At 45.0% G+C, this 26,660-nt stretch overlaps 1 protein-coding gene across 1 annotated transcript in view; it reads left to right on the top strand.

The window, feature by feature from the left end:
* PTPRT (protein tyrosine phosphatase, receptor type, T) overlaps nucleotides 1-26,660 on the top strand; it is a 975,109-nt gene that overhangs the window by 870,042 nt on the left and 78,407 nt on the right. The window contains exon 18 of the mRNA XM_006881719.1: nucleotides 6,089-6,279. Within this exon, the coding sequence (XP_006881781.1) occupies nucleotides 6,089-6,279 (191 nt within the window). The remainder of the gene's footprint in view (nucleotides 1-6,088; nucleotides 6,280-26,660) is intronic.

Raw genomic sequence — 26,660 nt, 5'->3', positions numbered from 1 at the left:
GCAATTTCAGAGATTGTTTTAAAGAAAATTTGGCAATATGAAATTTTGCCATAAAGATCTTCCTGCAGGCTTTAAAACCTAATCCCCTTTAAGGTGTGATTAATGACTGGTTTAATGAAGCAGCATCACCCCAGTTTGGGACACTAGGTTTGTCAGTACTTACGTTTTAGTGCTCTTAGGACTTTGAGAATTTTCTTTTACCTTTTTTAATTAACTGCCTATTGTGATCTGAATGAAAGTCTACACAACAAATGGGCTTCCCATTTAGCAATACACACACATTTTGTTTTGTGACATTGGTTATAATGCCAACCCTGCAACAGCACTCTTTGAATTTCCTCCATATGTTTTCTATTTCCGTGTGCCCTTCTTTCCCACTCCCCCCGCCTTTCAAGCTTTAACACACACACACACACACTCACACACACACTCACACACACACACACACACTCTCTCTCTCTCTCTCTCTCTGCTTTTTCAGTCACAGCTTGCCGATTGTTCTAAGGAGGACATGATGTTAATGTTAGGGTCCTTCAAGTTGGAATTGACTCATAGCTGCCCCTCTGGCAGGTTTTCAGAGGCTGTAAATCACACAGGAAAAGACTGTCTAATTTTCATCCATGGAACAGCTGGTGAATTCGAACTGCTCGCCTTTGTGTTGACAGCACAACTCTCTGACCACTAAGCTACCAGAGCTCTAAGGAGTGTGTGCTTTGCTTATTTTCTTGAGACTTAGTTGGTATCAGAGTGAAGGGGAATAAGGCATCAACTGTTGACCAGGTACCACTTTTCAGCTTCTCAAAAAAAAACACCTATTTTAGGCCCCAAAACAAGGAATATTTTAAAGATGAATTTTACCATAATCATCACCATGGCACTACCATCACCACCTGTAGAGACTCTTAGCCACACAGTGGCGAGCTGAGGCCCTGGAGCTAAAAAGCCATGAACTCCACATTCCCATCTCAATTTTGCTTCAGATTCTGTGTTTTCACCCTGGTGCCTCCAGCTTACACTGGCCTCATGATGTTTGGTCTCATCACACCCTTGAGCCTAACCACTCTGAGCACGTAACCAAACATTCCCTCTTCTCGCACCAGCCTCTTTGACTAGACACTCTCTAAATATTTACCCATTCATCCTGCTCTCTTACCCTGAAAAGCACACAGATTGGAGAGGAATTGTGTTAGATGAAACAAGAAATAAATGCAGAGAGAGAGAGAGAGATAGATGGATGGATAGATGGAGGGAGGGAGGGAAGGACAGAGATGGATGGATGGATAAGAGAGAAAGAAAGCTTTCAAGGTAAAGACTTGCACTGACAACTCAAAGGCATGTGGTTCGAATCCACCAGCTGCTCCATGAAGCAAGATGGGCAGTCTTTTCCTGTATGATAAACCTTCTGGAGGGTCAGCTGTGGGTTGACTCCGACTTGAGAAAGAGAGAGCAAGAGACGAGTTGTTGTCGTTGTTGTTGTTAAGTACCATCAAGCTGACTACAATTCTATAGAGATCCTATGAACAACAGACCTGAACCTTGCCCTGTCCGGTGCCAGTCTCACAATCGGTGATATGTTCAAACCTATTGTTGCAGTCACTGTCAGTCTATCTTGTTGAAGGATAGATATATAACTATATCTGAAACAACAGAAAGTATTACATTCAGTAGAACAGTTGTTTTTGTTGTTATGTGTTGAGTCACCTGTAACTCATAGCAACCCTTTGTAGGACGGCTCTGAAGCCTGCCCCATCCTGAGCCTGTCTCAATGACTCCGACCCACCTATACCCATTACCCCAGTTACTGTGTCAATCCATCTCCTACGTTGTCAATATATTATTAAAATTAATTCAACTATTTAAACATCACTTAATGTTGCTATGAGAAAAAAAACTGAACGTTCAGTCTGGGGGCTCACATTTTAGACTGGATGGTGCGTGCTCTGGGCCTTTCCTGTTGTGTCACTCCAGGGCTCTCTCTTTATCTCTATTCATCTCTATCTGTGTGGCCCAATAAAGTCATCAATGACCACGTGTGTCTATTTCCATTTAAGTAAACTAAAACTAGACAAAATTTTTAAAACTTGAGCATCGCATCAAACTAGACACATTTCCTGTGCTTGGCAGCCGCTCGACTACTGTATTAGATGGCACAGATCTAAAACATTTCCGGATCACAGAACGTTCTCAATATTGGACCGCGCTAGTACAGACACTATATATATAAGTGTCATAGGAACTTGTGACTTTCAGACAATTTCCACTTGCCCTTTAATAGTATGTAAATTAGCCCTCATTTTTAAATGATCAGACCAAATCGTGCTCCCAACAAATTTTTCACCACAATCACTATCATTTGCTGTATTCGCAGCTTTTGAATCAATGAAAAGGCCTCAAGGTTGTTCTTGCACTAAAGCTAAATAAGAACTGTATGTACCTGCTCAGAGTTAACCTGCAAATTAGACTTAAAGGTACGCTTAGGAGTGGATCTTACTCACAACCTGGGGGCTGCCTATCCATAGGTATGGCCCAAACCCCAGAGGTGGAGCCTGATGCCTAAGGCTTTGGGCATTTTCCGTGGTGCATACGTCGGCAGCACACCTCCTGCCTGCCTCCTATGGCTCCGACCCCTTCCTACCTTTGTTAGATGCGTCTATGCGTGCCTTATCTTTTCTTCTCTCCATCTGCAAGAGCTGTAGTCTGCTTATCTTTCTCCACATACACCTCCCTCCTCTCTGTCTGTTCACGGTCTCTAACACGGTGCTTTGTGCAATCTAGGTACCAGGGAGAAATTTGTTAAACATTGAGAATGACAGTGAAGTTTGGAGGAGTTCACTAAGGTGTAGAAGCAAGATGAGAGAGTGAGAGAAAGATTAAAAACAGGTCTCCAAAGAAGGACTGCAGGGGGCTGATGAAGTAAGAGTAACTAGTCATCATTGTTGTTGTTGTTGGGTACCACCCATAGCTGACCCTCCAGTGGGTTTTCAGAGGCAGTTAATCTCACAGGAGATTGTCCATCCTTCACCCGCAAGAGTGACCAGGAGGTGAACAAAGGAAAGAAAAGGTGGAATGAGAGGTGGGCACTGGTGACTCACACATGTCACCGAAACCCTTCTGCCTGCCCCACAAGCCCCTCGAAGACAGTGAAAGGAATCAGTGCGTAGGAATTCACAAGCTTTCACAACCGCCACATAAAAGTGCAAGAGAGATTCAAAACATCATTAGGTGGTAGACAGACATGCAAGACCCATACACAAGGAGTTGAAATGGCATGAAAATGAAGAGTCTGGTGGGAAGAAAAATGAGAAATGTACTCTCCCTGGGCCAGCTGGCCTGAGTGACGTTTTACGAGCAGCATGTGAGTTCCAACGCCCTTGTTGAATTAACAGCAGAACCGCACATTAGTTTTAAGGCTCCCTCTCGAATAGGAACATCATAATGTTTTTTAATTGGGGCTGATAAAAACGTAGCATTACTTGTAGGTTCCTGGGAGAAGCGAGTTGTGAAATTGGGTTTTCATTAAACCTAATGATGGAAAATTAAGTATAGTGCGTCTGGTGAAATGGGGTGTGAGAAAAGGCATCACTTCTGCATTATCGGAGGTTAATAAGGGAATAGGTGAGCTAAGATACATTGAGAAAGGGAGTCCAGCTACTTGAATTAATAAACCTTGAAAATCCCTTGGTTCCAAGTGCTCATAGCATCATTAGCACTGGCATTGACATTATTACAAATGTTACAGCAACACACGTTGCTAAACTGCAAACACATTTGTTTTGCCATTCCAGTGTTGGTTTTGCTGACACTGAGTTTACAGTCTGTCTAACAATGTGTTCGGGAAAAATAGCCATATTGATAGCTATTTGGTTTTGGAAACATGTGGCATGTCACAAAAATTGCAAGTCGCCGCTTTCTAGGAAGGCAGGCGCTGCCAGGTAGTGTGCTTCCTGGACAGCCCAGGCCCCGTGTCCGGGGCAAGACCAGGGGGCTCTGAAGACATCTGTCCCAGCTGTGACGATGGCTTACATGGAAAACACGCCCAGGGTTCTGAGTACCGACTCTGCTCCAACCTGTCTTTGGGTTCATGAGATTCAGAGTCTACAGAAGCAAACTTCAGAGCTCTTTTCCTCTCCATTCCAACTCCATCACACAACAGGAGCCGTCTTCACTGGAGGGATACGGCATACCCGTGACAGCCAGGACATCTGCAAGCAGTAGTGTGAATCTCCACAAGGAAGGGAATCTGCGTAAAATTCAACAGCATCACACTGGTTTCAAGACTCTTCTTACACCTTCATCATTTTTTCTGGATCTGCTTCACACTATCTTGTGGCTTTTCTTCCTTTGCATTTCCACCCACAGCCCACACTCCACAGCCCCTTGTCTTTATGCGAATGGCCTTGACCTCTCAAACTTCGCTTCTTTCGCTTCAGGTGGTCCTTTCCTGTTTCACCTACCAGAATATCATACTATCAGGGTAGAATTGATCTTTCTCTGGGCACTGCCAGAATCTTACGGAGTTCTTGGCAGATAATGGATTCTCAGGAAGTCTAACTCATGATCCCCTGGTCTAAGGGAGAGGGCAGTAACCCTCATATTAGTTAAGAGCTACATTTAAGCAGTATCAGTGCACATGTGGCTATCTTATTACCCAAAATCCCATGCAGTAAAAATCAGTCCTTTTTCTTACTTGTAGTCAGGAAGTTTTTCTAGATCTTGCATCCTTGGGTGTACATCTACACCTTCTAGATAATTCTGGCAGTTCAAGAGTGATGAGCTAATCTCAAGAGAGTCAGGCCTTGCTGTGCTGTTTGGAATGCAGTGTGTTGCAGACCCTTCGGACCATGCATGACACCACTCATGAGTTAGGTAAACCTTATCCACGTCTCAAGTTTGGACCAATCATGTCAATAACTCCTTGGAGGAATTAACAGGTGAGGGCAGACAGAAGGATAGGAAAATAATAAAGGTCCCATTCTATAGTTGTTGTTATGTGTCGTCCAGTCATTTGCGACTCATAACGACCCTATGTACAACAGCTCTAAACCGTGCTCTATTCTGTGCCAATCTCACTGCCTCTGACACACCCATCCCGAGTGCCCCAGTCACTGAATCAATCCACCTCATAGAGGGTCTTCCCTTCCTGCGCCGTCCCTCCACCCTCCCAAGCATGATGTCCCTCTCCAAGGACCTGTCTCTCCTTACAACATGTCCAAAGTATGTCAGAAGAAGCCCCAGAATCCTTGCCTCCAAGGAGTAGCCTGGTTTAACCCTCTCAAGGATGAAACTGTTTGTTTTCTTGGCAGTCCAGGGTACATTCAATACTCTTCTCCAGCACCACAGCTCAAAGGCATCAATTCTCCTTCTATCCTTTCTAGTTATTGTCCAACTCTCTGATGCATAACAAGTGATTGCAAAGACCATGGCCTGTATCAGGCGCACCTTCATCTCCAGAGAGACGCCATTGCTCTTGAGTACTTTAGAGAGGTCCCTAACAGCACACTTTCCCATCGCAATATGTTTTTTTATTTCCTGGCTGCTAGTGCCATTCTAAAGACACAGGTAAAAACATTAGGGTGAGCATTGGTCCCAGCTTGCCTAGGACCGAGGTGGTTGATGAAATGCTAGAATTTGAATGCTAAGGCCCAGAAAGTTTCAGGCAAATGGACCAGAAGCAGACACATGGCCCGCATCTCCAGGGACCTCAGGTTCTGCTGTCAGCAGGGACTATTTCTCAGGCGTAGAGTTCTCTCATTAGCTAATCTCTGTCATTACTTACTGGTTCTAGGACTGGCCACGTTGGTCAAGACCCTCCTTAGAATGCCGGAGGAAGAATCGAGACAGGCTGGGGCTGCCAGTCAGCCTGGCATTTTGTCTTTGCTCCATAAACATGGGCCCTGAAGTAAACATGAACCCAGGGTTACTGAGTGGGTTTAGTTGGAGATCCGCCGAGCTGTTGGTCTCTAGCTTCATGATTTCCTGAATCAGCTGTGTTCTTGACCGGTCCCCTCTGTCCGTCTCACACCAAGCTGGGGGAGGCAAAGGACGAAGCCTGTAGGTGACGGTCTGTTCCACCTCCTTCTCTTTGAAGCAGATGGCAGCCGTGGGGAGCTGTCCCAGCCTACCCTCACCATCCAGACCCATCCCTACCGGACGTGCGACCCTGTGGAGATGAGCTACCCCCGCGACCAGTTCCAGCCGGCCATCAGGGTGGCTGACCTGCTGCAGCACATCACCCAGATGAAGAGAGGCCAGGGATATGGGTTCAAGGAGGAATATGAGGTAAGAGACGGCTGTTAATGGATTATGACATTTATTTATAGGAAAGCCCTGCTCCTAAAAACATGGTCCTCAAACCAGCAGAGTCCGAATCACCCAAGAAGTTTCAAAAATACAACTCAGCCCTCACCTTAGACCTACCAAATCAGAACATCTATTTCACCGAGAACTTTAGGTGATCTGTGTGCAAACTGAAAGACTGATACATCCTTGATCCCACCTTCCTACTTTCTCTCTTTCTTCTTTTCATAATCCAGTTATCCCCCAAATGTCTCCCCATGTAGAGGGGCAGTCTCCTCCTGTGTGATTAACTACCTCTGAAAACCCATGGGAGGGTCATCTGTGGATCTATTCCAATGTGATGGCACAAAACAGCGGAGTCACATCTCCTTTCCATGTCAAGGTCAAGAGAGAATGGCTCTCATTCTCTAGACAACCCAACAAATCGTTCTCATCAGTGATTTCTGGTATGCCTGCTTATGCCTGTTCCTGTCTTACCCCATAATCATGCTTCTATGGGGTCACCATCCTTCAATGCCTTCACTCAGCTTCAGTGACTGCTGTCTTCTCACTGTATCGTCTCCCTCCTGCGCTGGTCGTTCTTTTCTGCTCAGATAATTTCTAATAAAGGTAGTGGTGTGACTGAGACTTGGAGGTTAAGAGAGAAGAGCTCAGCAAAGTACAGGACGTGCTTTAATATAGCACCGTGATTCTGAGAAGTTCCTTAACCATTCACATCACTGCAAAGTCCTCTTAAAGGTTCTACCCTCTTCTCAGACTCTCTCCACTTCCCTCCCAGCATTCTTCCCTGTATCCTCAAAACCTCCTCCTTCTTCAGCAGCCAGGAAAAGCAGTCCTAATTTCCTCTAACTTTCTTTTGCAAAACAACTGAGCTGCTTCTGTCTCAGGCATGTCTCAGATGTGGCCCATTAGACCTCACCTTTGACAAACAAAACATAAACAGAAGGAAAACTCATTAAAATGTTTTCCTCTACTGAAGTCCCAGGAGGAATTGTGCCACCTTCCTGTGCAGGTCTGCATCCAGCCACAGCCAGCTGTTACAACAAATACTTCTTTACTTTTTAGTTCCCCTCTTTCTCCCTCTCCTTTTTCCTTCCCAGAATTATCTCTGGAGCTTCTGCTGTGTGTCAGGCTCTGCGTTACTTGCCCCAGTTCATTTTCCTTTGCATTTTCCCTCCCCCAAGCAGTGTGTACTCCAGCTATGCTATGTTCAGTTTCTCTATATGCAGTGGAAACTCACTGGCTCAGATGTTACACATTTGGAAATCTGGATATTGTAGACCAGGTTTCTCTCCCCGACTGCTATGTTCTGAGGAACAGTTTGCCAAAGCATTATTTCAGAAGTCTGGTGAGGCCATGAAAATGGTGTTAGCCTGGGGTCCACACCGCTGGAGAGCACTACCATAAACTCTGTGATCTTAGCATATCATTTTCCTATCTGCGTTTTTAAATTCATTAGTTAAATGAAGAGTTTGGCTAAGGTAATTTTGAAGGGCCTGGCTGGTCCTAAAAAGTTTATGATGGTGTAAAACACGATGGCCAGGGGCATGCTTGACACTTTTATGAGAACGCAGAGTTGATGGCCATGCGGGTGAGTAATTACTGGCTCAGGAAAAGCAGCAGTTAATTTCAAATATGGTCTAAGGAAAGTAGCATTTTTCATGTACTCAGCTTGCAGATCTTGGAAGGACGTGGGGATAAGGTTGCGGAAGATCACAGAATGCTCAAGATGATCTCATCAGCCCTCACTACTGGGTCTTATTTCCTTCATAAAAGTAGACCCCAGGATGAAATGATCCTTATACTTCTAACACTGTCTCCTGTGCTTGTACGTGAGAGTGAGTGAGTGAGTGAGAGAGAGAAAGCGCGCGCGCGTGCGCTGTGTTGTCGTTCACACACATGTAAACGTTCTGGTGAGGATTTGTCAAGAGCATGATGTATTGTTTAGAAAGAAAAGCATATTCAGTACGATGGTTTAATATGTTTTTAATCATATTTCATGTGTTGTGACATTTGAAATAACACAAGACCCCAGCATGAAGTAGTCTCTATAGAGATTACAGCTTTGAGAACCCATTGTTGTTGCTGTTATTAGGTGTCTTAGAGACCATGCCATCTCTTAGAGACCCTGTAGTCCACAGACCCTTGCTGAATCCTGCCCATTGGTGCACATGGTGTCAATCATCTCATCGAGGGTCTTTCTCCCTCCCCTGACACTTTAATTCTCTAAGCATGATGTCTTTTTTTGGCAAGGAAACACCCACCCTTCCTGATAACATGACCATAATATGTGAGATGAGGTATAACCTCTCTGGGGCACTTCTGTACTGTCCTGTCCAAATTGCTATGAATCAGAATTGAATGGAAGACATACAACCACCACATGTGACTTCCAGAAAGAAGAAAAGTGTTCAAAGGCTGAGAAGAGCTGTCCAAAGAACTTGCAATCAAAAACTGCACACTGGAAGTACAGATAGATGCATTTGATTATTTTAGGGATAGCTTTCCAGTCTGTTTTGACCAATACCCCTTTTGAAAATGATCTGTCGTACATAGTGGGGTTTGGTTTGATTTTGAAAACTTCTCCTCTGAACCTTTTTTTTTTATTTCTCCAAATTTATAGCACAGAAACGAACTGGTTTTCTAGCAAATGAGAAAACAGCACGTGTTATCCCATCATTTGAACTCTACCAGAAATCTCTCTTAATTCCGGCTACCCGTGCCCTCAATTAGTTCAAATTATATTAATCAGCTGGCTGGAATGCTTAGCTTATAGTTAATAGCATTTTCTGATTAACCGAGGGCTAATTGGAAAACACTGCTTAATGGAAGCCTTGCCACAATGTGCTGCTACCCTTTCCTAGGAGAGCACTGAGTGTTGCTTTGATCATCAAGGCTCCCATCATGTCTAGAATCCATCCTGAGGAGACAGGGCACAGATCTCCTGGAAGACTCGGTGTCCACTTCCAGCTGCTCCCAAACCCACATGCTGCGTGCTCTTTTCATTGCCTGTCACATTTCTATCCTACTCTGGGTTTTTTTTTCATACGAACGAGTGGGTTTGACAAGTTGGCATTTAAGGGACCTCTCAGCTGCAGCAAGCTGTGCCTTCTAAATTTTCATTCTGTTCTGTAATCATTCGCTCATATGTTCAATAAATATTTACTGAGTATTTACTATTGCCAACGAGTGTTCTAGACATTTGGGAGACAACAGTGAACAAAATCTAGAGCCCAGCCCTCATGCAGCTTACATTACCTGCAAGGACAGGATATCAACGATAGACGTGCTGTGTGTCTTGGTTACATAATGCAACTCTAACAGAAATATCACAGATATGTACTTGCTCAAGTTCAAGGTGCTCATTCTGTGGGAAGCCTTTTTTTCTGTGCGTCAGCCTTAGAGGAAGGTTCTTACCTCTTTCTTCAACTACTGTTTCTTGGTCTGTTGGACACAGCATGTAACATGCCATCTAGCTCTCCTCTCTCCCACATTAGTGCTTTTTTGCTGCTGTTTAATCTCATCTGTCCTATTTCAGAAGAGATTGACTTAAACACAGCCTACACCAACACACTCATTAACATAACCAAAGCCTATTCCAAAATGAGATTATAACCAAAAGTATAATAAGATTGACCCCACACATTTTGAGGGAAACACGATTCAGTTCATGACGCTGTGCACGTCTACAAAGTTCCCCAAATCTCGGCAACATAAAATAACCAATCTGCCATGCTCATTAACTCTGTGGGCCAGGAACTTGGACACAGCACAGTGGCAACAGCTTGTCTCAGGTCCAGTATCCGGGGTTTTACTGGGAATACTGAGCACGTCTGAAAGCATCTTTACCCAAGTGTCTAGTGATTGCTGTGGGTCCCAAGCTGCATTTTTTTCAGCATTTTTCACCTAGCACGCCAACCTGAAGCCTATTCATGTGTTTCTGGCTTCCTCACAGGACAGTGAGATTTCCCACATGGTGAGAACTCCAAAGGTGATCATCCCAGCTGAGAAGATAGACTCTGTAGTGCCTTTTGATTTCTAGTCTCAGAAGTCACACCATCCCTTCCACCACATTCTAGTCTTTAAGAGCAAGTAAAAGCTGCCTAGATTCTAGGGAAAGGAAGTGAGATCCCATTTCTGGAGTGTGTTGAATAAGAGAGGGAAGAGTAGGGAAGAGGGTTAGCTGAAAGAGCATGTGGAACAGGTAACACTTAGACAACACGATCTCCATCAAAAGGCAGTCTGCACATAGTGCCATGAGGAAGGGAGATAAAACCTAAGGGGATATAAAGTGAAGAAGTTTCTAATATTAAATGGGTTTAAAAGGGTAGTTCATGAGTTCTAGAAAACTCAAATCCATTGCCATCATGTGGGAATTGACTCAGTAGGTTTTCAGAGGCTGTAAATTACAGAGGAGGGAATTGCCCATGTCTCTCCCTCAGAACAGGTGGTGGTGAGTCGGCACCACCTGCCTTTAGGCTGGCAGCACAACGTCTTACCCTCTAGGTCACCAGAGTTTCCTAATCCAAAAGTTAGCAGGTAAAATTGGTGAGGGAGTGTCCTAAGCTGATTGCTAAAAGGCTAGGGCAGTAGCAGGAGTCAAGTGAACAAAAGTAAAGGTAATAGGAGATGAGATTGTAGGGCAAAAGGGGCCTGGTAATCATAAAGACATTGGCCTTGACACTGAAATAGGAAGTCTCTGCAGAGTTTTGATAGGACAAATGACCTGACCTGACCTTATAATCAAAGATTGCTTCTATCTCCTGCACTGATAATAGAGCACAGAGACAAATGTTGAAGAGGCCAGTTAAGAGGTCACCACAGTAACCCAAGTGGAAAAACAATGGTGGTAACCCAAGTGGAAAAACAATGGTGGCCAAGGTAAAGCCGTGGAAGGATTGAAAAGTGGTAGGTTTTGAATATATTTTAAAAATAGAGCCCATCAGGAGAGCCTAAAAAAATTAGACAGACATGTAAGAGGAAGAGATGAATCAAGGTCAACTCCAAGGCTTTGGAGCTGGGCTACTGGAAAGAGGGCTTTGCTTGATGGGGTGTGTGTGCTGCAGCTGCACTGGGAAGAGGCGGAACCACAGGTAAAGCACACCTGAGGGCGGTGGAGCAACTGAAAGTTGGCAGTGTCTATCACACACTGTTTTCCACCAAAAAGCAAACATCACTGTCATTAAGCCTATTCTAACTCATAACCACCCTATAGTATGGAGTAGATCTGCCCCATGAGGTTCTCAAGGTTGTAAATCTTACAGAAGTAAGCCTCCTCTTCCTCTCATGGAGTAGCTGGTAGGTTTGAACCACTGACATTTTGGTTAGCAATAAATGCCTTAACCACTAGAGTTCCTTTAGACACATCAGTGGATACACTACGTACAGTATGTCATTGGAAACAAGGGTATTAAACCTGGTGGGGGAAAAGGCCTGGGTGGGAGAGAAAACTTTGAGTGTTGTTGACAAAAGGTGATAGGCATTTGAGTGAGATCTCCAAGCAACTGGACTAAACGCAGAGACAAGTCCTGGGGGCTGAGTCTCATGGAATTTTAGGAACTCTGAGCACTTCCTGGGGGCCAGGCATTGGGCTAGGTTCCAGAAACTGAATGGCTGAAATGGGCAGGAGTAGTCTCTGCTTGAACTCAGAGCTTTCAACAGGCTCATTCCAATTCAGTCTCTTGCTGAGAATTTGCATGTCCACCTCTAATGGACTGAATAAAAAAGTTTACATTTTATCATGATCCCCTTGATAATTCTTAAAGATCTTATGCATGTAGAAGAGTCACTGGGGACTTGGTAAAATGAACATTCTTATTTAGTATATCTGAAGAGGGATTTAGTATGTCTGGAAAGAGGAATTCTTACAGAGAGGCACAGTAGAATAAACTAATTTGAAGGTCTGCTATTCTTAGTGATAGGTATACACACTGATCACTATTTTGGAAAAATACTTAGCATGCTACGGGACGCTATGGGGATGTTGTTGTTGTTGTTATTAGGTGCCATCAAGTCAAGTGCAACTCATAGTGACCTATGAACAGCCAACTTGGACCCTACCCAATCCTGAGCCAACATCACTATCTCTGAAACACTCAAGTCCATTGCTAAAGTCACCGTGTTGATCCATCTCGTTCCTGACTCTCCACCTTTGCAAGCATGATGTCCCTCTCCAATGAATAGCCTTGCCTCCAAGGAGCACTCCAGTTGTACCTTCTCCAAGACACATCTGTTTGTTCTCTCAGCAGTACTCTTCTCCAGCACCACAACTCCAAGGCATCAATAATTCTTCTGCCATCCTTAGTCACTGTCCAGCTCTCCATTGCATAGCAGATGACTGCGAAGACTGTGGCCTGAATTAGACACATCTTAGTCTTCAAACTGACATCGTTGCTCTTCAGCACTCTGGAGAGGTCCCTGATAGCAGATTTGTCCAGTGTAATATGTCTCCTGATTTCCTGACTGCTGGTACTGAGCACGTTGATTATTGAACCAAAGATGCTGAAACTGTTGGCAGCCTCAATCCTTTCTCCAACTATCGTAATGCTATGGGGATAGTGTATGTTAAATCTGGCCTGAGGATGAATGTTTTGGGGAAAGAGCGTATCTTACAAGAAGCTTAAGAAGTAGGAATAACCAAAAGAAAGCAGCAAGGGTGTGCTAGCTAGGGGAGAGAGGATAAAAGGAAGGGGAGTAGAAGGAGGTGAGCACAGCACATGGAATTAGGGGAGTTAGTGGAGCTGGATATTTTTGGAGCATAAGTTATGGAAGGGGATATGGAATGAGATGAGGGTGATTGTCCACAGGCCTGGGAAAGGAGTTTGACTCTTTCCCCAGGGGCCATGGGAAACCACTGAAGGGTTTCTATGCAGAGCCATTGAAGGGTTTAAGCAACACTTTGAAAGAAGGATTTGCATTTTAGATATAGCTGTCTGGGGTGGATAACAGCAGGGAGACCAGAGGCAGGTAGGTGGCCAGGACGATAATTCAGGGAAAAGAAAAAAGATGAGGCTGCTGGAAACAGGCTACTGGGCCCAGAGCCCAGACCAGCCCACACATATTCTCTGAATGGGGAGCCATTAAATCAGCTTATTCTCTTTGGCATTAAAATTTGATTCTCATTCTATATTTTAGGCTCAATTATTTGAAGGAATGTGTGAATTATCCTGGAAAGTTCAAACTTCAAATTGCCTGGATTGAAGTACTATCTCTGATCCACAATGTGAGTGACTGTGGTCACCCAGGTCACTCTCCAATCACTCCTTCTTCCCAGGCCTCAGTTTACATATCTACACAATGGGGTAAGGAGATTGATCAAAGGTGGTCAGGATCCTATCCCTGATATTCTTTGCAGGAATCAACTGATCAGGCCTGGGATGGAAGTTCCCCTGCTGGGCTTCCCTCCCTTTGACAGTCCCACAGGACTCCACCTTCTGGATCCATAACCTCTTAATTTTGTCTCAAATTCTAACAACTGTGATTTGCCAGTGGCCCTGGGCTCCAAAGAATTCAAGGAGGCCTAAGACATTTACAAGTCATGCAGTTCTGGGGCTCCACTGGACGTTTTCAATCTTGGTTATATGTTAGAATTACCTGGGAAAGTAAAATAAATAAGCAAACTAGTTTGCTTGGCTCTACAATCAACACTCTTGGGACCAGCAAGCCAGGAAATTAAAAGACGAATTACATTGGGTAAGTCTGTTGTCAGAGACCTCTCCAGAGTACTGAAGAGCAACGATGTCATTCTGGAGACTAAGGTGTGCCTGATACAGGCCATGGTCTTTGCAATCAGTTGCTATGCATCAGAGATCTGGACATTGACTAGGGATGATGGAAAGAGTTGATGCCTTTGACCTGTGGTGCTGGAGAACAATATTGACTGTACTATCGACTGCTAGGAGAACAAACAAGTTCATCCTGGAAAGGGTGGAGCCAGGCTTCTCCTTGAAGGCAAGGATTCTGAAGCTTTATCTGATACACTTTGGACATGTTGCAAGGCAGGATCAGTCCTTGGTGAAGGACATCATGCTTGGGAGGGTGGAGGCACATCACAGGAGAGGAAGACCCTCAATGAGGTGTTTTGATTCAGCCTTAAGGGCAATGGGGGTGAGCATCTCGAAGATGATAAGATTGGCATGGGATAGAGCAGGGTATAGGGCTGTTGTACATAGGTTTGCTATGAGTCGCAGGTGACTTGATGGCACATAACAACAACAACAATATCCATACCATGCCTCTGGAAAAATTAAATCAGAATCCCAGGAATTACGGAGGTAGAATATAATGGAAGGGAGGGAGAGTTGAGGGTTTAAAACTCAGGCATTAATATTATTTAGCTAAGTGCTCCAAGTGATCACAATGAACATTTGCACGTGAGAGCTAAGCTCTCACAGAGCAGCCCACAGAGGGCCTCTGCTTGGGCTCACCAGCCTATCACCACGCATGCTGTGCTTGGGCAGAACACATGTGACGCCTGTGAAGCCACCTGATGACAAACTCTAGCTTTGTTAATTGAACAGAGTCACTCGAGAGTCAGGGAGCCTGTGCCCATGATCCTGAACCACATTTCCCCCGGCCCTAATTCTCGCACCCTTCCCAGTTAAAAACAAACCAAAAAACCCTAAGCACATGAGCACACAGAATGCCAACAGTCACCAACTGGAGAGTGGGACTGTCACTGGACCGGCCATCACTGTAGGATGAGCAGTGAGTTCAGGAAAAATGAGGGGTAACAGGAAGAGACGGCTTTGTGGTGGAGAGAAGGAAGGGAAGCCTTGTCAGCGCCAATCCGATGCAGGCAGGCAGTCATCCTAATGAATGGAATGAGCCCAGTAGGGTGGCCAGAAGGTATCTGGTTATTACGGCTCCATTAAGAGTATTTAAGGCAACAAGGAACAGCTGTGAGGAATATGATGCCATCTAATGAAGAGCAAACATTTGTTCAGTTTCCAGCTCTAGGACGTGCTGTGTGGATGAGTTCTGGGGGGAGAGGCCAGTGTCACTGTTTATGAGGCATGGTCGTGGAGATGAAGGCTTCAGGTCATCCTATGTTGCTCTCTTTCTGTCCAGAGCAACCTGTCGGCCTTGCTCACTTGTCTCCTCTCCTTGGTTTGTATCAGAATCACGTCACATCCCACTGGAGGGCCTTGGAGAAGCATCTCCAGGTGGTCATTGGGCAGCTGAGACGAGTTCCAGGGAGGGGCCTGAGGAATTACATATGTTACTGTCCAAATAATGCGAGAGAAAATAATGATCTTGTTCTTGAACTATGAGAATTCAGCTGAAAGAAGACGACCTGGGCGTCTGCTTCTCACATCACACCAGCACCCCTTGGGTTAAAATAAGCAGAAAGTGGGTCATTTTTAAACTGTGGCCAAAAACCATCAATACTCCTTGAGTTTAAGACTTGGACATTTTTCTATAAGAAAAGAGCCCGTGTGGGAGAAACTATTAACTTAGTCCTTTTCTTTTCGTCCGGTTTTTATGGTGACATTTCTAAAGTCTATGTTCAATACAGGGGCCTGTTTCCTAACTAAGAAAACCATTTAATTATAGAGAAATCATTTTACCAAGGGTGAAGACTTGGTTCTCAGTCTGCCCTGGATGAGATGGGTGGTCTTGGGGGAAGAACTTCCCACTCTGGGTCCCACTTTTCTCTTATTTGAAATATTTGACCTCATTTTGGCATGGAACCCTAAGACTTAGTCTAGTCTTCCACTTTACAAGCATTAATTTAGCATTAATTAATTAGCCACCTATTGCCTGCCTGTTGTGTACACAATGTCAGGCACTGAAGATACAGAAAACAAAATAAAGGTAAAAGCCTTGCTTTCAAGGAAGTGCCTAATCATTGCACACATGTAAGTACATAAAAGAACTATACTTACAATGCTTTGAAGACAAGTGAGTGAGGGCATGGTATGAAGTTTGTTTTTGTTTTTTGTGTGTGTTTTGTCAGGAAAACAAAAAATTATTATTGCCAAGAGCAATCACAAAGACTTGACAGAGAATGAGACGTGGAGTTAGGGAGTGCTGGGGAGACGTAGAAAAGACTGTCTAGAAAGGCCTCTGTGACAGAAAGAACAGCACAGCCAAACCTAAAAAGAAACAAAGATACATTTTGAACTTAAGGGCCAGTGAGTTTAAGTTTACAGAGGATGGGCAACTCAGAGAAGGCGGGAGAGAACGGTTAGCCCACTCAAAGAATGTAACCAGTGTCAGGAATTGTATCTGGTTAAACTATAGAACTGGTGTTTGTTCTGTGTATTTTCTCAAGAGCAACAACAACAAAAATGAACGGCGTTTTGTTTTAAATTAAATGCTGTAAGCCAACTTCTAGAAAGGCAAGATGTCTGCCTCAGAAAGAGAGAAGTGGAAGTGACTCAAGGGTTAGTAAGACTATTAGGTCTCTCTGTGCAGTTGTCCTAAACAGGCTCTGCAGTGATGACCATGACCTCTGACTGTGTTCACAAGGTTAACTGACTTCAGGTTTAGGGTGGTGCTGTTAGCTCAGAGGTGGTCAGAGGAAGAAGCTCACCTGTGAGGACAGAGACAATGATTAGGAGAAATGGAATCTGGGTACCCAACTCCCCTCTCCTCCTTTCTAGTCATGAGAGAGAGAGGGCTTGGTGGGTCAAAGGGTATGAACTTCATAAAACTCCAAGATTCTTTAAGGCAAGGCAGGGTATTACTTATTTCTCCACCCTAAGGTATCTGATGATGTTCAGGTTCTGGTGGCATAACTATATGGAGCTCTGGTTCTGTAGTCTATTGGGGGGGGGGGGGCTGCTAACCTCAAAGGTAGTGCCTCTCTGGTTGTTCGAACCCACAAGCCACTCCACAGGAGAGAGATGAGCTGTCTGCTCTGGTGTGATTTTTCAGCCCCCAAAAAGCCACTGAAAAGTTAACTGTGAGTCCGTTCCCCTCACTGACAGTGGGTTGGTGTGGTCTGTGGGGAGTTGTGCTTTAAAATAAAAGCCGCCCCTCCCCGGCGGTTCAAATCCACCAGCCTCCCCAAAGGCAAAGTTTGAGCAAGCTCCTTTCAGTTATCTGCAGCCTTGGAAACTGGATGGAGAGTCAGCTCTTAGTTGGTCCCAACTCCACAACAATGAGGTGAGGTTTTCTTTTGTTTATTTCAATTAATTAGGGAAAGAGAGAAGTGAAAACTCTTAGATAAATAACTGCATTTTAGCTGGACTGAATTACAAATGCTGACTGAAAAACCTTGCCTGGTTAAGAGGAATTCTATCCAGGGGAAAAAAAGTAACTTTTTTTTTTTTTTAATGTTTCATTCATTTACAAAGGCAACAGCTTTTAAAGGAGGAAGTGTGTATCTGTGAGCAGCCTCTGTAAGCACAGAGGGCACCTGCCTTTGCATTTTATGACGTGCCTCCCCCAGCCACATCCTGTTTTCATCCGCCTCCCTTGTCTAAAACAAAGGCTCCCAAACTGTGTGCCAGAATCACCTCGAAAACTAGTCAAAGACATGGAGGCCCAGACGCATTGACCTAGGATGTAGCCCATTCCTCTTGAATTTAAACAAGTCCCTCGGGAGATTCCTACACCAGGGAATTGAGCCAGTTTCTTCCAATCAACTCCTTGCTAAGAGTTGTGATATGCAACATCACGATAGATGGAGAAAATATTGATGTTGTCAACAATTTCATCCTGCTTGGATCCACAATCAACATCCTTGGTACTAGCAGTCAGGACATCAAAAGACGTGTGGCATCTGCTGTCAAGACGCTAAGGAACAATGATGTCAGTTTAAAGACTAAGGTGCAGAAAACTGTGCAACAATGAATGAATGAGAACCCAAAATCTCTGTAAATGTTCATTAAAACTAATAAAATTTCATAATAATTTTAAAAAAATTGGAAAAAAAGGACAAATACTGCATGGTGCCACTGTTGTAAAGCAGGACTGACATCGGAGTTGGTGGGAGACTGAGAAAGATGGGTTCAATAATGTCTACTTCATTGAAACTGATGAGGAAGAAAACTGTTTAGAAGGGATATGTGATTAGGTATTTTTGTCATGACAGGAGTCCAGAGTGAAGGCTGCATAGTGGAGTGGACCTGGGGGGAGGGATTGTAAAACAATGAAAGAATTTTTCTTTTACTTTTCCAAGAGGGGAGTGTAGTGGGGCGGGGGGGAGGGTTGGGATGGGAGAAAAGTGCAACAATGAATGAATGGAAATCCAAAGTCTCTGTAAATTTTCATTGAAATTAATAATAAATTAAAACAAAATAAAATACAAACAAAAAGAAAAAAATAAGACTAAGGTGCACCTGTTCAAAGCCATGGTATTTTCATATACTTGCTATGCATCTGACAGTTACACAGTGACTAAAGGATGGCAGAATAATCGATGCCTTTGAGTTGTGCAGTGGAAGAGTACTGAACGGACTGCCAAAAGAACGAACAAAGATGTCTTAGAGAAAGTGCAGATGGGATGTTACTTAAAGATAACAATGGTGAAACTTCATCTCACATACTTTGGGCATGTTTTTAGGAGGGGGCCAGGCCTTGGGGGAAAAAAACCCAAACCACAACATCATGCTGGGAAAGACTGAGAGTCGGTGAAAGAGAGGAAGACCTTCAACAAGATGGACTGATATAGTGGCCGTAGCAGTGGGCTTGAGTGTATGAGGGATAATCAGGATGGCACAGGATGGGGCCAGGTTCAGGACCACCATTCATAGGATTGCTAGAGCTCTGGTCTACTCAGTGACAATTAACAATGGCTCCAGCTAGACTGATTCAGAGCCTTCACTATAATAAGATCCCCAGCAATTCTTACTCAGACATATCAGAATCTCAGGGACCACCCGGGGATCTTGTTAAAAGTAGGCTTTGAGTCACTATATCTGGAATGGAAATTCAAACGCTCAGCGGGCCTTAAAAATGAACGCACCAGTTCAAACCGTTGCTCTGTATCTACCATGGTTCGAAAGCCCTTGGCCTGAAATCTGCCATCTGAAACAGTCCGACTTCCTGGCCTTTATTTGGGCGTTTCAAAGGGTGCTTTGTGACTCTATACACAGATACACTCTCAACCCTCCTGCCTTGATCTAAGCTCCTGTCACAGACAAATTCCCCATCTTGCCGCGATCTGATTTTCTACTTAGCTTCAGCACAGAAGTCGTAAATTACTGTCTATTTAGTGACATGGCGTGCAATAATATTTGCTCTCCTGATGCCACTCTGAGCAGACGTCATTAGTCATCCCCTCCTGCCTTCTCTGCCCACATTTGTAATCCCCAAGGCGTGTTCGTCTCGGAACAGCAGGAGACATTTGTTGAAAGCTTGGCCTTTGCCAGAGTCACCACTAGCTCATATACTGCATCTCGGAGAGAAATCAGCAAAAGGCTGTGCGGACCTATCTCAAGACATGTCATTGGCCTGTTCTAGAAAATGTTTATAAGAGTCTCTCAACAGAAATCTAGGTTTCCCCAGTGCATGGGCCTCTGGAGACCTGGTATTCTTGTGATGTGTTCAGTCGGCACAGCCATCCACGACAGCTCTCACCATCCGCCTGCTGTCTGTAGACTTCAGGAAAGCTGGATGCTTACTGAACCCGTGGACCACAATGAAGACTGGCCGTTAGGTTCCTAAATGGCTCATGAAAGCCCTTCTCATTCCCTGTGCACTATGGGCTCCCTGTACCCCAATCGTCCCAGGCTTTGGAGGACTGAACCAGTTTCAGTACTGAGGATGCTACCTTCACCTCGCTCAATCCAAGATAAAGTGGGATGGGTATCACCTTAGGCTCCATCTTTGTTCTTACGAGAATAAAGCACGGATGTTTCTGCCCAGAGCGGGCAGAGAGCGGACGCTGGGAGGATGTGAGGAACAGCTCCCTGTCATGTCCTCAGAAGGAGTGGAATGCATGGGCTCTCGGCACCTGTGGGCTGGGCAGGCACCAGGCTTTATGCTAGGGACTCATGGGTATCGTGTCAGATAATCATTAATCATCACAAAACTCTGTGGAGGTATTACTCTTTTCTCCATTCTTGAGTTTATAGATTGTAACATTCTTTTCTGGCAGAGTTCTATGAGTTTTGACAAATGCATGTAAACTCCAGCACAATCAGATAGATGGGCTCCATGACCCAGGAAATTTCCCTCCTGCAGCTGCCTTGTCAGTAAATCCTTCTCCACCCCTCAGTCCCGCTCTACCCCCACTAGCCTGAGGGATGGATTATGGGCCTTGTTTTCAAAAGAGTAAATGGAAACTTAAGAGGGTGAAATGATATTTTTTTGGTAAAATTATTCAAACCCTCTAGTCGACTTCTTTCTCACACCTGCCACCTGGCAGAATGTCAGACTCAGAGTTAATATGTAAGAGACTACTTCTGACAAAAGACCCAGCTGACACGGCATCTATTGGTGAAGGCTCCAGAATCCTCCTTACACCAGGAGATTACCAGGAGCTGGGCAGGGAAGCTGTGTGGCAAGGGGGCTGTAGGGAGAATCCTGGTGGGCTGGACTGATGATGGAAGAGGCATCCTTCATCTGGGCCCTGAAGCATCAACCAGGAACTGTCTGCTCAGCAGTCCCTGTGCCTGGTTTTGCTGTACCCCAGGGCATATCATATCCAATCATCTCCAGGGATACAGTCAAGCCAAGGGGAGTGACGGGGGGAGATCCAAGCTGACACAGTCAGATTCTGCTGAGAACAGTGGAGTCTTTCCTTAAGTGAAATGGACCATGATGCCCTCAGCCTTGAATTGAAGGTGAGCTGTTCCTGGAAGTGTCGTGCTCTGACGCCGGTCTCACTATTTCTGGCAAATGTCAAAAAGGCTTAGGTGCGAAGAACAATGTCTAAGAAAGGGGTGGGGGTGAGTGCCAGAGAGGCCCCTCTTAGCTTAGTCAGGAGAGCACTGAGACAGGAGAAGTGACCTGCCAAACAGACCTTGGGTCAGGAGCAATTCTCAGCAAAGGAAAGGTCATGCGCTGGGGAACCACAGGGTATCTCAGTTCAAGGGTATTTAAAAAGCAATTGCCATTGAGTTGTTTTCAACCTATGTCAACTCCATGTGTGTCAGAATTGAACTGCACTCCGTAAGGTTTTCAGTGACTGTTTTTTCAGAAGTAGACAGCCAGGGCTGTTTCCAAAGTTGCATCTGGGTGGGCAGGAGCTGTCATGTCTACTTCTTGGGGACCAGCTGAGTATGTCTGCACCACCTAGACTCCTAAGAGGATGCCAGAAAGGACTTAGTGGATCTGGGCTTGAATTAAGTGAATTGGGAGAGGCTTACGGAAGCCAGCTTTTATTCTAGAGTGGATGCTATTGGGAAGAGGTAGGACTGAGTGTCTCCATTAGCCCATCTCTGGTTGGTCTAGAGGTAGGGAGTTGCACTACCAACCTAAAGGCAAGTGGTTCAAATCTGCCAGCTGCTCTGAGTGAGAACAATAGGCAGCCTCCTCTCATGTGATTTACATCCTCTGAAGGGTCCCTCGGAGTTGATTTCAATACAGTATACAGAAGCTTTAACAGCAATAATATAAGAATACTACAGACAGGCATAAGCTGTAATTGGTAAAGAAACAGCCTTAACATGTATTAACCACAGCAGCATGTTTGGTTCTCTTTTGACTTGGACAATGTTCATGATTTCTCTCTACTCAGACAGGACTTCAGGGTAGTTGAGTTTCAGTCTTATGCCATGGCAGTCACAGAGGGGCCTTGTTTGATGCTGGTGTCTTGTGCTATTGTTTCTCAACAGAGAGCAGGAAGGCATGTGTGCTAGCCTCTCTGCAATGTTTCAAAAGCCACCCTTTCAAAGAGTCCTGCTCCGCGCACTTTATCAAGCATAATCCCCAGTCACTGTCTGTTGCCTTCATAATTATTGCTGTGTGTTGTCAATTCCAACTCCTAGTGACCCTAGAAGGCAGAGCAGAACTGCCCCATACAGTCAGTGTCCGAGAGTGTAATCATTTCAGGACAGACCGCCAGGTCTTTCCTCCTCCAGAGCCAAGAGTGGGCTCCAACTGCCAGCCACTTGGTTAGTAGCTCAGTGCTTAACCACTGCACCACCAGGGTTCCCAGACCCCCACAGCATGTATTATAAACATCAGCTGGGTTGTTAGGGAGCTCTGGTGCCACAGTGCATCGAGAATGACCAAAAACAAAAGCCACATTTCTCCGGAGGTTCAGGTCCACCTGCTGCTCCAGGGGGAACAGTCTCCTTCTGTGAGATTTACAGCCTTGGAAACCTGATGGAAGGTCAGCCGTGACCCAGACCCAACTAGACAGCAGTGAGAACAAGAGTGAGCTTATTGGTTTGCTTGTTTAACGTCTGGTCCCTCTCCTCAGCTAGAACACAAAATGGAAAGAAGAGTCGTCTTGTCTACTGTGACAATCATTTTCTAAGAGCCCAGCACAATACTTGGAAGCTCTGGTGGCCCAGTGGTAAGGAGCTATGTCAAGTCAATTCAAAGGTAAAGGGTTTGAATCTACCAGCTGCTCTGTGGGAGAAATAGGAGCACTGTCCTACCACGCATTTTTACTGCCTCTGAAAACTTGCTGGAGGGTCAGCTCTGAGTCAGTTCCATCTTGACAACACACAACAACAAAGAGCAGCAAAAAAAATGCCTAGAGTCAAGATGTTCGGTGAGGAAGGAGGGAGAGATGAGAGGGGGAGGGAAAGGAGAGAGGCGGGAAAGGCTAATGTAATATGCCTTCTGCAACACTTCATATTTTATCTGTGAGCTGCTCTGCGATTTATAAAGGGAGGCAGCAATTCTCCCAAAGACTCTGCTAGATCTGACTTTTCCGGATTCCATGAATCCCACGGCTTGGCCTGCCAAGGATGAGGACATCCCCAAATACATCTTCTAGTACTTAAAAAAAAAAGTGATGGGGGGAAAAAAGCAACATTGCTGAAAAGTGGAAACATTTCCACACACAGAGAGGAATGTAAAAATAGAGCTCACCACTCTTAGGGAGAAGAGAATGAGAAGGGGAGCGCGGAGATTGATAATGGAGGGATATAATGAGATGGCAATTTTGGTTTCAAAGGAATGTGATTAGCTTCTAATGACTGTCACCATTCCCTGGTCAATCTACTGTAACTAGCCACTAATGTAAAAATAATGCCCCTCGTCTCGCTCACTTTGAAGATGGAGATGAGTCTCCCTTTCATACTTTTACCCCCTTCCTAGATTTTTTTTCTCCAAGAGATTATCCCCTATTAGATTTCTGCTCTCTAGAAGGGGAAATGGATGTGTGATCAAAGTCTGGCAATTAGGGGGTCATTACAGCTCGCTCCTGGGTGCATCTATTAGGCACTTCTTCCTCTGCCTTTATCAACATCATCGCAGCCCCCAGGTCCACATGGCCGCTTCCGCCTCCTACTAAGGGGAGACAGAGGCTCCTGGGGCTAAGTTATATCTGCTTTGAGATTCTCAAAGAATATTTGCATGCAGTAGGAGTATGTCCTGAAGGCTACAGTTTTAATGTTGCAAGGACCCTAAACTATACCATTTAAGGACTCTAGGGGTGGCAAGGGAACACTGGGGTTTAATGGTAAGCTGTGCTGCCAACCCAAAGAAACACAGTTCAAAACCAGCAGCTTCTCTGAGAAAGAGAGACAATCTCCTTCCACGACATCTACTTCCTCTGACAACCTGCTGGAGGGTCAGCTATGGGTCCGTTCCGACTCAACAGGACATAACAACAAGAGTGACAAGGAACTTAGCCAAAACGGCAGTATCATAGGTTAGAGAGTCATTCTTTGGGGATCCATGCGATGGGGAAGGTCGAGAAAAAACTGTCCAGTGCTCCCTCTCAGAAGTGAGAAAGCTAGCTGTGTGTTCTCTGTCATTGGGGCTTTGCAAGTGACAGATGCTATGGATTGGCTGGTCAATTCCCTAGAAGGTCATAGTAAGAAGGAACAGGTAATGAGAAGATTTTTCAGGTCACGCCTCCCACTGAGATTACAGGATCTTTGCTTTTCGTATGCACAGACATCACCTGATTCTCTAATGCTTTTATTCATTCAAGCAAAAGTGAGGATCCAAGCATACATGAAGTGTCCAGTCAGTTGGGATTCAGGAGCTATAAGCACGAATCAGATGTCCCCACCTTCTCCCTAAAGGATCTTGGCTGAATTGGGAGGCGAGTATTCAGATTCTGAGATGTTGAAAAGTAGATATAATAAGAAGTGACTAACCTAAAATCAAGATGCAATGCTTACCCATGAAAGGATGAGCACAGAATGTTTCACCAACAAGAAGATGCTTGAACTGGGTTTTGAAGGGTAAGAAGGAGTTTCCCAGTCAAACTAGACAGGAGAGAATTTCAGGTAGCAGGAACTGTAGGTACAGTCTTAGAAGCTGAAACACCTGACATTGACCATGGTCCTACCTTGAGTTCATTATCATTGGAATATGGCTGTAAGGGAAAGAATGAGATATTTGGAGCAAAATCATGAAGGATCTTGTATTAGAGAGTTCAGAATTCATCCTAAAGACAGTAAGTGACAAGGGGAGTAACTGGGTCCTGTTCTCATTTTAGAAAGATCTCCCTGGTTACAGTGGAGAGAAAAAAATCAAAGCAACAGCCACCAGTGAGGAGGCGCGTGGGAAAGGATTTCTCCAGATGAACTCACCTTGTTGCAAGAATCATGGCTGCACATTGGAATCCGAGAACCTGTGCAGTCACTGACACCTGTGTGTCATCCCCTCAGCTCTGACTGAACTGGTCTGGGGTGTGGTCTTGGGTGTGGGTGACTGAGGACCTCCCCCACTCTAATGTGTAGCTGTACAGAACACCAGCAGCCAGCTGCAACCCAAATCCTGGCACACTGTTAACATAATGTTTCCAAAAGATAGCATGGAAACACTTGGGGTACCCTACCCTTGGCTTCACATCACTTTTAGGGAGTATGTTTGGATGAGCAGTTGGCTCTCATCCCAAAGGAGAGGAAGGGTAGATAGTGCACCTCAGATGATCAGCTCAATATCTGATGTCCATGGTCACCACTTAGATAAACCTCTCACTCCGCTTCAGAGAATCAAAACCAAGATTTCAGCTCCAGGATGGAGTGGGAAGATGAGGATGGAGCTGAAACCCGAGTTCCAAGAGTTCCATGGAAAAGCCAGAACTATTCATGGTATAAAGATGACCCAAGCTGGTGGTGCTAAGAGGGATGCAAGGTGAAGGCCATTCATAATGTAGCAGCAGGAGGAGAGGAAGAGGAGATGGAAAGGGGAAAGAATGGGAGGCAAGCCCCACGTTTGTAAAATGAGCACTTCCCTGTGCCCATAACACGTTCATCATACCTTGACTAAGGGCTGAGATTGGTGCTCGAAGTCCAGAGACTGTCCAATGCCTCCAAGAGAAAACACCATATTACATCAATCTAACGCGGTGGAAGAACATAGGTTATACCAGGAAGCACAGGCAACAACTGCCGTCCCTTCTGCACTGGCTCTGGAATGACTAGGGCAGCACAGGAAACACCCAGCTGCAACACAGATGAGGACAGGGGTGATGTTTCGAGAACAAAGGCTAGAAAGGACCACCTGCAAGCTAACTTCAGTCCATCACTTGTTTTTGTAAAAAGAGGGGTAGATTTGTTTTGGGGGTTTTGTTTTGTTTTGTTTGTAACACAGCTACACATATTTGTTTGCCCATGGCCACGCAACATCATAACTGCAAGTATGACTCTCTGGTCCACAAGCCTAAACCGTTCACTGTCTGGCTATGTACAGAAAAGTTTCTCAGATCCTTGCTCTAGAAGAATGCCATGCTCTGGTCTTTTCACAGTTAGTGGTCTTATCTGCCAGTGAAATACAGTTCAGTTGATGCCAAATCAGGTTACTATTCCTCCTTGCTTAGGATGAATATGAGAAGGAGTTGGTATGTGTCATCAGAACAAGATTCATAGTTGACCTTCCAGTGGGATTTCAGAGGCTGTAAATCAAACGGTTGCCCATCTTTCTCCTTTAGAGCAACTGGTAGACTTAAACTGGAAGTGTTTGGGTTGGCAGCTCCAGAAAAGGAGTTGTTGTTGTTGTTATTATAGTTGTTGTTATGTGCTGTTGAGTCAACTAAAACTCCTCACGACCCTATAATCCTGCTCTTATCCTGAGCCAACTTCACTGTCTCTGACACATTTATTCTTATCACCCCAGTTACCCAGTCAATCCATCTCATCCAGGGTCTTCCTCCCCTAGCTGTTGCTTGACCCTTCCAAGCACGATACCCTTCTCCAAAGACTGGTCCCTCCTGGCAACATGCCCAAGTATGTGAGTTGGAGTCTCAAAATCTTTGCCTCCATGGAGCAGCTTGGTTTCACCCTCTCTAGGACAGATCCGTTCATTTTCTTGGCGGTCCATGGTATGTTCAGTAT

The sequence above is a fragment of the Elephantulus edwardii genome, unplaced genomic scaffold (genome assembly GCF_000299155.1).
Source record: "Elephantulus edwardii isolate Elephantulus edwardi_28Jun2011 unplaced genomic scaffold, EleEdw1.0 scaffold00015, whole genome shotgun sequence".
NCBI lineage: Eukaryota > Metazoa > Chordata > Mammalia > Macroscelidea > Macroscelididae > Elephantulus > Elephantulus edwardii.
This window is presented reverse-complemented; position numbering and strand designations above follow the sequence as displayed.